The 13,433-nt window shown below is 38.4% G+C and overlaps 2 protein-coding genes across 2 annotated transcripts; both read right to left on the reverse strand.

The window, feature by feature from the left end:
• Positions 1-523: 523 nt before the first annotated feature.
• On the reverse strand, positions 524-3,691 carry LOC117341075 (ficolin-3-like). Its single transcript, XM_033902910.1, has one exon. The coding sequence runs from the start codon at positions 3,636-3,638 to the stop codon at positions 2,706-2,708; it is 933 nt and encodes a 310-aa protein (XP_033758801.1). The 5' UTR covers positions 3,639-3,691; the 3' UTR covers positions 524-2,705.
• A 7,785-nt stretch (positions 3,692-11,476) lies between these two features.
• Positions 11,477-13,136, reverse strand: LOC117340978 (early nodulin-75-like). Its single transcript, XM_033902771.1, has 2 exons — positions 12,969-13,136; positions 11,477-12,340 (listed from the first exon to the last, which is right to left on the reverse strand). Exons 1-2 carry the CDS (start codon positions 13,134-13,136, stop codon positions 11,477-11,479), a joined length of 1,032 nt encoding a protein of 343 aa, XP_033758662.1.
• Between the last annotated feature and the right edge of the window lie 297 nt (positions 13,137-13,433).

The raw sequence follows: 13,433 nt of genomic DNA on the forward strand, positions 1-13,433 counted from the left end.
TACATTGCCCCAGTGAAATATTGGGTAGTGCTAGTCAAAATAGAATAATCTTATGTTAGATTATGTTAGTGAATTCTACACGTTTTGACTCTATTTCTTATTCGCTGTTTTTAATTTTGTTGTTAAGTATATAAAATGCAATAAAAGGAAAATTGAATCACACGTATGACAGAATATTTCGATATTTTTCACTCGTGTTTAGCAATCGTAAAAATATCTATATTCTTGCCATACTCGTGAAATATATGTTTTTAATTTAACAAATAACACATACGGTATATGTTATGTACAACATTTAATCAATACACAAACTTCATATCATACTACCTCCACAACATTCTTATAAAAATAAATTCTACATCATACAAGTACATGCATACATGCACTGTACAACATAACATATCATTACCTGTGTCTTGACAAAGGGGCAGATTGCCTCAAAAGTCGACAATTTACTTGTCTGTACTGTCGTTATTACTACTTCAAAGTTATCTATTTCTAGTAATACGCATCCAACGAACATTTGTTTGTTATAATCCAGTACCTATATTGAATCATACCGTGGTTATTACTTACTAGACCCTATATACAACATAACATATCTATATACATATATCGGCATATTTTGGGGCTACATAAACCATTATACTATTCATCGACTCAGTTGATTCGTTGGTTTGTAGCTGTGGGGACAATGTCCTGTTTGCTACAAATATTTGAGTGATTGTTCTGCTCTCGTATAGATGTGACACAGTGCAAGGAATCCTTGCAACGCCGAACTGGTAGATGAAAAAATATAATGGGACAATACTGGCTGTAACTCTTTGGTTGCATTGCTCAAGTGCAGTATTGGGTATTTATATGGTGTGACCTAATACACTACCCTTGACCCTGACTGGCTGTAACGTTAGCGGCTACATTGCCCCAGTGAAATATTGGGTAGTGCTAGTCAAAATAGAATAATCTATCATGTACATAATTGTTGATCAAATGTGAATAATTTACAAGTTTAGGGGTAATTGATGTGAGAAATTGTATTTGTAATCTACCCTATAATTTCTGCATGAAAAACAAATACTCGTGAAATATACATGTATGTTATATTAAACGGAAAACCATTCAATATCCTCTAAATATTGTGAGAGGAGATAAAACAAAGCATATTGTGAGACGAGATAAAACAAAGCATATTGTTAGGGGAGATGAAACAAAGCATATTGTGAGACGAGATAAAACAAAGCATATTGTTAGGGGAGATAAAACAAAGCATATTGTGAGCGGTGATAAAACAAAGCATATTGTGAGCGGTGATAAAACAAAGCATATTGTTAGGGGAGATAAAACAAAGCATATTGTTAGGGGAGATGAAACAAAGCATATTGTGAGCGGAGATAAAACAAAGCAAATTGTGAGCGGAGATAAACCATGGCGTAATATGAGAGGAACACAACTTCCCAACCCAATGATAATGCGAATAAAAAAACGAACGAAATCAGATGTGATATTTTGATTATTTTGTTATTAAGTATAAAAACCGCAATAAAAAGAAAATTGAATCACTCGTATGACAGAATATTTCGATAATTTTCATTCGTGCTTAGCAATCGTGAAAATATCGATATTCTGCCATTCTCGTAAAGTATATGTTATAATAAACGGGAAACCATTCCTTATCCTCTATACATCATGAGAGGAGATAAAACAAAGCATATTGTGAGAGGAGATAAAACCTAGCATAATATGAGCGGACCACAACTTCGCAACCCATTGATAATACGAATAAAAACAAAAACAAAAACAAACAAAAACAAATGAAATCAGATGTTATATCGAAATGGGTATTCGAAGGAAGTTCCTTTCAAAATATCAAAGATGTCTTTCTGACACTTTGCCTGCATTGATAAATTAGAAGAATTAAAGGATTTAAGAACGATGATAATTTCTATATTTTATCAAATCTTAATGTTAAGTACACTTGTATATAAATTACAACAATGTACATTTCTGTTTGTGTCTAAGTTGCAACTAAAATCATAAGAAGCTCCAGTCACAACCCATGTAACAACTTATTTAATCATGAAAAATTAGGAGAAAGAGTCTCGGAATAAAATGTTCCACATTAGTAAAGATAAATATATTTTACGTGAAGGACGGAAGCAATATCATATTTCTCCTTCTACAAAAGTGTTCTAAATACTTCGTTACGCTTTCAAATTGCCACTTTTACAAACTGACAAAACCTAGTAATCAAAAAAATGCACGTGGTCTTACCAAAAGATTGATACGTCACTGTTCCAGGGGGAGGGTACCCCTCCAAAAATTCCCAAGTGACCATTTTTTGCAAAAATTAAAACTAAGAATTTCATCAGAAATATATAGCATACTTAACGTAAAAGAAAGTGTGAATCAACGCTCCTAAACTACATGTAAATCATTACAGTAGAAATTCACTATGAAGCACATAATAACTACTGAGGACTCTATTCCAACAGGGCACTAATGGAATGAAAATCATCGCTAATCACCCGAACTGAAGTAATCATATTTACATGTGACTATGCTGTTTTTGATGCAATTTAAAGAAATTTGGCCGAGACTAAAGAAGTGTAAATAACCCGAAATCCGTACCTTTGTAATTTTGTAAAAACACAAGTTCATATCATATATCACGAAAAACACCCTCTGTTTCGGAGCTTGGTTTGAAGCTACGACTTTGGACGTATCATCATTTTAGACGCCGAGAGCGGCGTGTAGAAAGGAGAGCTAACGGTGAGTTCTTCCCAGTGCATGACGTCATAAGTACTACTTTGCGGATCATAACGACCATTCAGATTGATTCCGCCACATGTTGAGAATAAAGAGTACCACCATCCACCATGCATTGTCTGGGAACAGTTGTGGTCGTTTTCCCTGTCCTTGGTAGAGAATTGAACATACTGGTGATACTGAAACTTGTTATGATACATATCCCCTACATAGTCGTCTAGAACTGTCAACCTGTAGTCGTCACTTTCCCCGGCCAAAAGGAATCTATCGTAAGTCGCAAAGAACATTAAACCGTTAACATCTGCAATTTCTACCCCTAGCTCACATTCACCAAAAAGTGATGAAAACAAATGGATGTTTTCATTTCCAAGCCAATATTCATATCTTGCATTTCCAAATCCAGCTTTGTATTCTTCCCATGTTTTGTAAAAATCAACGCTACCATCATACCTGTTTTGTATGACGGTCCATCCTCCTCCAAGTGTGTCCATGTCACAATAAACTTCAACTATATGCGGAGGTGCCAGTACGATGGAGTACACGCCCGATGGTGTCGACGAAGACATGTCATGGCACAATTGCGGCTGAGATGCAAAAACTGACTTCAACTGTGAGTACGGGAAGCTACCATTTTGTACAAATTGACACGTGCTGCTATCTGCTTGAAAGGTAAATGCGTTACATTTACTGTCAAAATGACAATTTGTTGCGCATAGTTGCAGTGTCGATATATTTTGAAGTGTTAGGAATGCATAGTTCCCGTTCTGGTTGACATTTTTGTGTTGATACATAACATATGATGACCGTTTGGTTTCAGTAAGGACTGGATGGAATACGAGCATCAGTATGAGGTACGAGGGAATGATATTCATGATTCCAGTGATGTAGTGAAACCAACAGTCCACCAGGATATTGAGAGTGTAGCGTATGTCTCCGACAGCTAGGATATTGAGAGTCTGACTTGTGTCGTCTACCAGCTAGGATATTAAGAGTCTGGCTTGTGTTGTCTGCCAGGATATTGAGACTGTTGCTTGTGTCGTCCACCAGGATATTGAGAGTGTTGCTTGTGTCGTCCACCAGGATATTGAGAGTGTTGTTTGTGTCGTCCACCAGGATATTGAGTGTGTGTAGGGCTGAAGTGACCGTGCTATTGTTATATATCTGTTCGTATCGACCACGTTTTTCCGGTCAACATTAATCGAGTCACAAAAGGCTTGCTGGTATATTGATGTCTATGAAATAACATGAACATGTGAGTTAGATGAAGAAAGCGATGGATGAGTGCTAGCGAGAAAGATGTTTTTGTGATACACTCTCCATAGCTTCTTTTTCTCCCCTTCTCTCTTCCTTGCCTGACATCAATTGTAGACCCTTAAAACCCATAGCTATATTGACATCTACTGTAACACCTATAAACCCAAAGCTGTACTGACATCCATTGTAGACCCTTAAAACCCATAGCTGTACTGACATCCATTGTAGACCCTATAAACCCATAGCTATACTGACATCCATTGTAGATCCTACAAATCCATAGCTGTACTGACATCCATTGTAGACCCTATAAACCCATAGCTATACTGACATCCATTGTAGACCCTTCAAATCCATAGCTGTATTGACATCTACTGTAACACCTTCAAACCCATAGATATACTGACATCCATTGTAGACCCTTCAAATCCATAGCTGTATTGACATCCATTGTAGATCCTACAAATCCATAGCTATACTGACATCCATTGTAGATCCTACAAATCCATAGCTGTATTGACATCCATTGTAGATCCTACAAATCCATAGCTGTATTGACATCCATTGTAGATCCTACAAATCCATAGCTGTACTGACATTCATTGTAGCCACCGCGGTTATACTGACATCCATTGTAGGCCCTTCAAATCCATAGCTATATTGACATCTACTGTAACACCTATAAATCCATAGCTGTACTGACATCCATTGTAGCCACCGCGGTTATACTGACATCCATTGTAGGCCCTTCAAACCCATAGCTGTACTGACATCCATTGTAGCCACCGCGGTTATACTGACATCCATTGTAGGCCCTTCAAATCCATAGCTATACTGACATCTACTGTAACACCTATAAACCCATAGCTGTACTGACATCCATTGTAGGCCCATCAAATCCATAGCTGTACTGACATCCATTGTAGGCCCATCAAATCCATAGCTGTACTGACATCCATTGTAGGCCCATCAAATCCATAGCTGTACTGACATCCATTGTAGGCCCATCAAATCCATAGCTGTATTGACATCTACTGTAGGCCCTCCAAATCCATAGCTGTATTGACATCCATTGTAGATCCTACAAATCCATAGCTGTACTGACATCCATTGTAGATCCTACAAATCCATAGCTGTATTGACATCTACTGTAACACCTATAAACCCATAGCTGTACTGACATCCATTGTAGGCCCATCAAATCCATAGCTGTACTGACATCCATTGTAGGCCCATCAAATCCATAGCTGTACTGACATCCATTGTAGGCCCATCAAATCCATAGCTGTACTGACATCCATTGTAGGCCCATCAAATCCATAGCTGTATTGACATCTACTGTAACACCTACAAATCCATAGCTATACTGACATCCATTGTAGGCCCATCAAATCCATAGCTATACTGACATCCATTGTAGACCCTTCAAATCCATAGCTGTACTGACATCCATTGTAGATCCTACAAATCCATAGCTATACTGACATCCATTGTAGACCCTTCAAACTCGCGGCTGTACTGACATCCATTGTAGGCCCATCAAATCCATAGCTGTATTGACATCTACTGTAACACCTATAAATCCATAGCTATACTGGCATCCATTGTAGGCCCTTCAAATCCATAGCTATACTGACATCCATTGTAGACCCTTCAAATCCATAGCTGTATTGACATCCATTGTAGATCCTACAAATCCATAGCTGTATTGACATCCATTGTAGATCCTACAAATCCATAGCTGGTTTGACATCCATTGTAGATCCTACAAATCCATAGCTGTATTGATATCCATTGTAGACCCTACAAACCCGCGGCTGTTCTGACACTTATTGTAGCCCCTTGTAACTCACGGCTATTCTGACATCAATTGCAGCCCCTCCAAACTTGCTGCTATACTGACATCATTTGTAGCCCCTACAAACCCGAGACTATACTCACATCCTTTGTAGCATGTAAACTCGTGGTCATACTGCAAGTTGCCATTGCTTATGTCGTCACGTACGTTTGCCATTGGACCTGTGTAAGAGGGCTTCCGATTACTTGATTCCTGATTTCACGGTAACGTTTCGGACAGTTTAGTATACTAACATTACTGAGCCTTTTTCATCTATGGACAGAGACGACGACGTTACTGGCTCTATAGTTCAACACCATCAGGGGCATGCAGCTACATTTTGTGCGTCGGATATCATCGTTTTTACTAATTGCTATCTAGACTCATAACTCATAGCAGTATCTCTAAATTTTGTTCCAGCTGATGAATGCTTCGCGCGTCATAGAGCTTCCTAACTGATGATTGGATAATTCAATATTTGAGTAACTTTTTGGCTAGATAAGCATCAGATGTGGATGTTTCCAATAAATCTGAATGATCTTACGAAAATCTTCTTACAATCCTTTTGGTTTACAAATATACGATATCATCTCATTCGCTAAGTACATTGAAAGTAATTTTGTTTTTAGAGTGAAAAAATCTTATCTAATTATGGAATGTCCTATTCAACGCCGCCTTACTTCCAGATCATGCCTACCGTCACTAGTTAGCTTTTTCCTGGGTCCTTGACCAAAAAAGTCCATTTAAGGACTAATTTAGTAACACACTGGGTCCTGGACCAAAATAGTCCATTTCAGGACTAATTTAGTAACACATTGGGTCCTGGACCAAAATAGTCCATTTCAGGGCTAATTTAGTAACACATTGGGTCCTGGACCAAAATAGTCCATTTCAGGGACTAATTTAGTAACACACTGGGTCCTAGGTCAAAATAGTCCATTTTAGGGCTAATTTAGTAACAGACTGGGTCCTGGACCAAAACAGTCCATTTTAGGACTAATTTAGTAACACACTGGGTCCTGGACCAAAATAGTCCATTTCAGGGCTAATTTAGTAACAGACTGGGTCCTGGACCAAAAAAGTCCATTTCAGGACTAATTTAGTAACACACTAGGTCCTGGACCAAAATAGTCCATTTTAGGAATAATTTAGTAACACACTGGGTCCTGGACCAAAATAGTTCATTTCAGGGCTAATTTAGTAACACATTGGGTCCTGGATCAAAATAGTCCATTTCAGGGCTAATTTAGTAACACACTGGGTCCTGGACCAAAATAGTCCATTTCAGGGCTAATTTAGTAACAGACTGGGTCCTGGACCAAAACAGTCCATTTTAGGACTAATTTAGTAACAGACTGGGTCCTGGATCAAAATAGTCCATTTTAGAACTAATTTAGTAACACACTGGGTCCTGGACCAAAATAGTCCATTTCAGGGCTAATTTAGTAACAGACTGGGTCCTGGACCAAAATAGTCCATTTCAGGACTAATTTAGTAACACACTGGGTCCTGGACCAAAATAGTCCATTTTAGGAATAATTTAGTAACACACTGGGTCCTGGACCAAAATAGTCCATTTCAGGGCTAATTTAGTAACACATTGGGTCCTGGATCAAAATAGTTCATTTTAGGACTAATTTAGTAACACACTGGGTCCTGGATCAAAATAGTCCATTTTAGGACTAATTTAGTAACAGACTGGGTCCTGGATCAAAATAGTCCATTTTAGGACTAATTTAGTAGCAGAGTGGGTCCTGGACCAAAATAGTTCATTTTAGGACTTATTTAGTAACACACTGGGTCCCGGATCAAAATAGTCCATTTTAGGACTAATTTAGTAACACACTGGGTCCTGGACCAAAATAGCCCATTTCAGGGCTAATTTAGTAACAGACTGGGTCCTGGACCAAAATAGTCCATTTCAGGACTAATTTAGTAACACATTGGGTCCTAATTTATAATAAGATAACACCCTAACATGCATCCTGTAGTAACACGCGGCCGATGGGTATGGCTTGAGATAACTATGAGTGGGTTTGTAATTAAACATACAAGTTAAGCAACGTCCATGTCATGTGAATTGGGATGTGTATAGTTTAGAAAATAAAGCGTTTAGCCTCGAGGTAAAACGGGCAAAATTTCAAGCTCCGGGCAGAAACATGACTTTAATTCAATACCGGGATATATTGTATCTAGCATTGCAAACAGATTGACGATCTCTGGGTTAACTCTAGTGCAAAGCGGCTGGATTTTATCTGAACCCATTGATATATTTACACGTTACAAGGTCTTGACGAAGCAGATTTGACGATAAGTTTGGTCTTTCATGAATCTCATAACATTTTGTTCACTTTTTGTCTCTTTATATTTCCCCCCAAATAGATTATTTATAGATTATTTATAGATTATTTATAGATTATATATAGAATATATAAAGATTATATAGATACATATATGTTGATTACTCTTAAATACAAAATTTTATTTCGTAAAGAGATGCTTCAAGATAAGATTGACTAGACCTCTATACGTGGTCAAAATATATATGTATAAGCGCAGTTGTAATTATTTGTTTTAAATGAATAATGAAATTATTTCTTAAATATAATTCAACATATCATATGAAGACCGGTATATTAATTTTGATAGTTATTTATCAAATTCCTTTTTTCCAGTATACTTCATTGTGGTGGTCAGTGTACCAGTAACCTCCCTTGATTTTGGAGTTATGCCCCTTTACACAGTGTATGCGGTAGACATACTTGAAAAGCTACAGGCAAATCCCCACCCTCCCTCTCTATTTCAGACACTTTTCCTGCTTTCGGTTTTCTTGTTTTATATTTACCACCTCGTTCTTCAATTCGCTCAAAACTTCGGCCACGACATTCAGGGTTGCTGGATGTAATTTTCTTGTAGACAACAGATTACTATTCTTTTTGGCGGGAAAGTCGGTATTATTTTACATCGTATTATAGTATCATCTATTGTGTCTGGAGGAATATCCTGTTCCCAGTTTCCTCCAACTCTTTAGCTGTCACTTATTTGAGGTTTTTGGCCATAATTTGCCATTTACTAGTAAGCTCAGGACCAATTAAACAAACAGCAGTGAAGAAAAGTTATCTTAGATTATTGTTCAGGGTGTCTTCTGATTTATATGTTTTGATTATGTGTTCCCTCCACACGTACTTACGTAATAAATCAAATCCTTAAAGAATAGTCGCATACTTGAGGAATATTATAAAACTAATGATATACAATCAGGGGCGTAGCTAGGCCAACAAACATGTGTAAGCCCAGGCGAGGGGTGTGGGGCCTAGGGCAGAGCCCTGGTGGGGGATCAGGGGGTTGGGAGGCGAAGCCCCCCGACGGAAAATGAATTGAAAGATTTATGAGGGTTTGAAATTGATTTCCGAGATAGTAATTTCAAAATATGTTTACGTAATTCTAAATTATACTGAACTACAAGTTTTCCGGTAAAAACATATAATTAATGTTCATTTGTTTCTATAGTTTAGACAAAAGACATTTGTCTGTCTAAATAAAAGACATTTTCAATTTGGGTAAGACATCCCATGTCTAGGTTATTTGGGCCTTTCTGGGATAATTTTTTGTTGGAACATGTAGGTCCGATTTTGTCATGTGTTTGTGGTACGTTACTTGGGCAAGGAAATGAGCTATCAGCAGACTGGTTTAACTTTTTAAACGCTGGTTCTTCTTCCTTGGGTTTGAAAAATGTTTCGACCCTGGGCACATTTTTGAAGCCTTCTTCATATTGAATACACTTTTCAACATTATGCAACCGGAAACAGGGGGTGACAGTATAAAGACGATGTGATAGCTATTCTTGAATGCTCTAGACCTATATTTTATAATATATAGCACACAGTAGTACATTTTTTGGTATTATCAATAATTTGGTTATAATATTAAATCTAAACTTTGAAGTAATAATCATAAATTTTTCGGAGGCTTCTTGAAATGTTGGACCATAACATAAAGGCAGGATTTTTTTATGTGTAAGCCCGGGCTTTTTTTCAAATGGACGCTACGCCCCTGACAATGTCGAATTAACTGATGTAAGTAAACGGGAGTCTTTCTAGTTCAGACTTATACGAAGGGAGACAACCCAAATAAGTCTTAAATTACTATACATGTTAGTATCCAGAAATGTAGAAACAAATATGTTACAGATTTAATACTTGCACGTTAAAACAAAGATGTTACTGCTAATTCTTTTTGTCGTCTATAAAGGTAAATCGTGTGCGCATTGCCATCGTCGCGGGACTGTATTCGTGTAGGGAGTTATCATAGCTAGTCAGTCACGTATATACGTAGTTAGAATTGAGTGTTAGACTCCACACTACACTATTTCTAAATTACCTGAGCAGTGATGACTTATATAAATGTTCACCTCTAATATGTCAGTATGTTAAGCGGGTGTCTATGTTCGCAATGTCTAGAGACAACAGTTAAACAGGAAGAACAAAACACAGTGATTTTTTTACTTTACTTATATTTTTATCCTTATCAAATATCAATAAGATGTGCTGCTTTATGTATTGGAGAGGAAAATACGTAAAAAAATAAATCCCAGATCAGGAACAGTTGTTTTATTGTTAATATCTAGGTAAAGAGGCTGTTATAATGACTAAGGGTTGGGGTGTATTTGTGGTTAAAACACAGAATAGGATTTCTTATTGATACTGTATTTGACAGAAAATATCTGATTGATTTTTAAAAAAGTTGACAACGTGTATTGATTTATTTATTTTAAAAAATGTGGAAACATGTATTTATTGTTTAAGAAAAAATTGGCGGCATGTATTTATTGATTTAAAAACACGATAGGAAAATGCGTTAATGATTAAATAAACATGGTAGTAACATGCGTTTATGATAAAATATTTACATTCTGTGTTGCATTTGCCTATATGTCGTTAGTAAACCAAATCGTATTCATGAGACTGTATACTACAATTTACAGTGATTCGGTCAGTGTAGGAATACAGCTCCAGGTGTTGTAGGTTAAAACAATGGCCCCAGTTACATTCGGCCTAGAGAGCTTTCGAATGATTGCATTTATCTACATAAACCACAACAAAAATAAAGCAACGCAAGTTCTGGGAGTAAAATTTAATGATTATAAAAAAAATGAAGTCGACACAAAATTAATATAAGCGCTATTCTTGATCTAGAACTCTATACGAAGTAATCAAATTGCCAATGCCGTCACACACATGGGGGCTCGCTGCCGAATTTTCAGAAATACTAAACACGACACCATTAAAAAATTGCGAAAAAATCGGCGGTATCGACATGGTTTCCGGTTGTGTATGCATACTGATTTATAGTTAAGTGGTTATTCACTGATGTCAAAGGCCTACCTTACTCCAAAATCGAGCCCCTGTGAAGTTGAACATCATCTGCTAGGTCCTAAGATAGTGACACTGATGTGACGGGTTAGACTGGAATCGTTTTCGAAGGAAATGTTTTGAATGTTTCGATCGGAGTTCATGACGCCTCTCCTTATGTTTTGGTGGGAGTTCATTACGCCTCTCCTTATGTTTTGGCGGGAGTTCACGACGTCTGTCTTTATGTTTTGGTGGGAGTTCACGACACCTAGCTCTCCTTATGTTTTGGCGGGAGTTCAAGACGGCTCTCCTTATGTTTTGGCGGAAGTTCACGACGGCTCTCCTTATGTTTTGGCGGGAGTTCAAGACGTCTTTCCTTATGTTTTGGTGGGAGTTCACGACGTCTTTCCTTATGTTTTGGTGGGAGGTCACGACGGCTCTCCTTATGTTTTGGTGGGAGGTCACGACGTCTCTCCTCATGTTTTGGTGGGAGGTCACGACGGCTCTCCTCATGTTTTGGTGGGAGTTCACGACGCCTCACCTCATGTTTTGGTGGGAGTTCACGACGTCTCTCCTTATGTTTTGGCGGGAGTTCACGACGGCTCTCCTTATGTTTTGGCGGGAGTTCACGACACCTCTCCTTATGTTTTGGTGGGAGGTCACGACGGCTCTCCTCATGTTTTGGTGGGAGGTCACGACGGCTCTCCTCATGTTTTGGTGGGAGTTCACGACGCCTCACCTCATGTTTTGGTGGGAGTTCACGACGTCTCTCCTTATGTTTTGGTGGGAGTTCACGACGCCTCTCCATATGTTTTAGTGGGAGTTCACGACGCCTCTCCTTATGTTTTGGTGGGAGTTCACGACGCCTCTCCTTATGTTTTGGTGGGAGTTCACGACGCCTCTCCTTATGTTTTGGTGGGAGTTCACGACACCTCTCCTTATGTTTTGGTGGGAGGTCACGACGGCTCTCCTTATGTTTTGGCGGGAGTTCATGACGTCTCTCCTTATGTTTTGGTGGGAGTTCACGACGCCTCTCCTTATGTTTTGGCGGGAGTTCACGACGACTCTCCTCATGTTTTGGTGGGAGTTCACGACGCCTCTCCTTATGTTTTGGTGGGAGGTCACGACGTCTCTACTTATGTTTTGGCGGGAGTTCACGACACCTCTCCTTATGTTTTGGCGGGAGTTCACGACGTCTTTCTTTTTGTTTTGGTGGAAGTTTTACTGCGTCGTATTAGATATGAGTAGGGGTAGTGGTCAGAATAGTATTGTATGTTTGTTAATAACCATTTCATTTGTATTTATGTACTGTAAATGTTCATCGTAGAAAGGCCATTAAGTGATTTTATCAAATCAATCAGAAATAGGAAGCCAAAAGTTTGTGCTTTGTGACAAGAGAATCAATCACTATTGTGTTTTACATGAAGCGTTTAAATATGTCTGAAGATGTCGTTCTTGTCAATAATCAGTTATTTACGGAAAGTACATGTACTGTCCATGAGCTAATTATCTATGGCATACACATTTAATTGAATGAGTGGGCGGATCTGTTTGACACGTACGCACCAGACGCCATTCCAGTCATTCAGTCCACCAATAAAATAATAGTGTTCTATGTTAATGATAATAGCAAATTCTGTTTTCTTCAGATCGAGTTTATTAATATTTTACTTTTACTATATTCAGAGCATGGAAAAGAAGTCTGTGTATATAAGGATCTTTAGTTACAAATTAGCTTAAGTTCAATTACTGTACAATACAATGAGGCGTGAAGGCAGATTCATGCTAGGGCCTAAGTAATACTCCTCAGGCCAGCTACGTCTCTGATTCATGCTAGGGCCTAAGTAATACTCCTCAGGCCAGCTACGTCTCTGATTCATGCTAGGGCCTAAGTAATACTCCTCAGGCCAGCTACGTCTCTGATTCATGCTAGGGCCTAAGTAATACTCCTCAGGCCAGCTACGTCTCTGATTCAGGCTGCAACCTAAGTTAAACGAATATTGCTATGAGGTTTCGAAGCATACTGGTTAGGTCAACTACGTCTCTGATTCATGCTGGGGCCTAAGTTATACTAGTAAGGCCAGCTACGTCTCTGATTCATGCTGGGGCCTAAGTTATACTAGTAAGGCCAGCTACGTCACTGATTCATGCTGGGGCCTAAGTTATACTAGTAAGGCCAGCTACGTCACTGATTCATGTTCGGGTCTAAGTTATACTAGTAAGGC

The sequence above is a fragment of the Pecten maximus genome, chromosome 2 (genome assembly GCF_902652985.1).
Source record: "Pecten maximus chromosome 2, xPecMax1.1, whole genome shotgun sequence".
Lineage (NCBI taxonomy): Eukaryota > Metazoa > Mollusca > Bivalvia > Pectinida > Pectinidae > Pecten > Pecten maximus.

What these genes read in the sequence shown, in the direction of transcription:
- LOC117340978 (XM_033902771.1), bottom strand. Translation starts at nt 13,136, where the DNA reads ATGAATCAGAGACGTAGCTGGCCTGAGGAGTATTACTTAGGCCCTAGC. An exon ending in ATCTGCCTTCACGCCTCATT is followed by an intron (nt 12,341 to 12,968) that starts GTATTGTACAGT and finishes AAACATAAGTAG; the next exon opens with AGACGTCGTGACCTCCCACC.
- LOC117341075 (XM_033902910.1), bottom strand. Translation starts at nt 3,638, where the DNA reads ATGAATATCATTCCCTCGTACCTCATACTGATGCTCGTATTCCATCCA.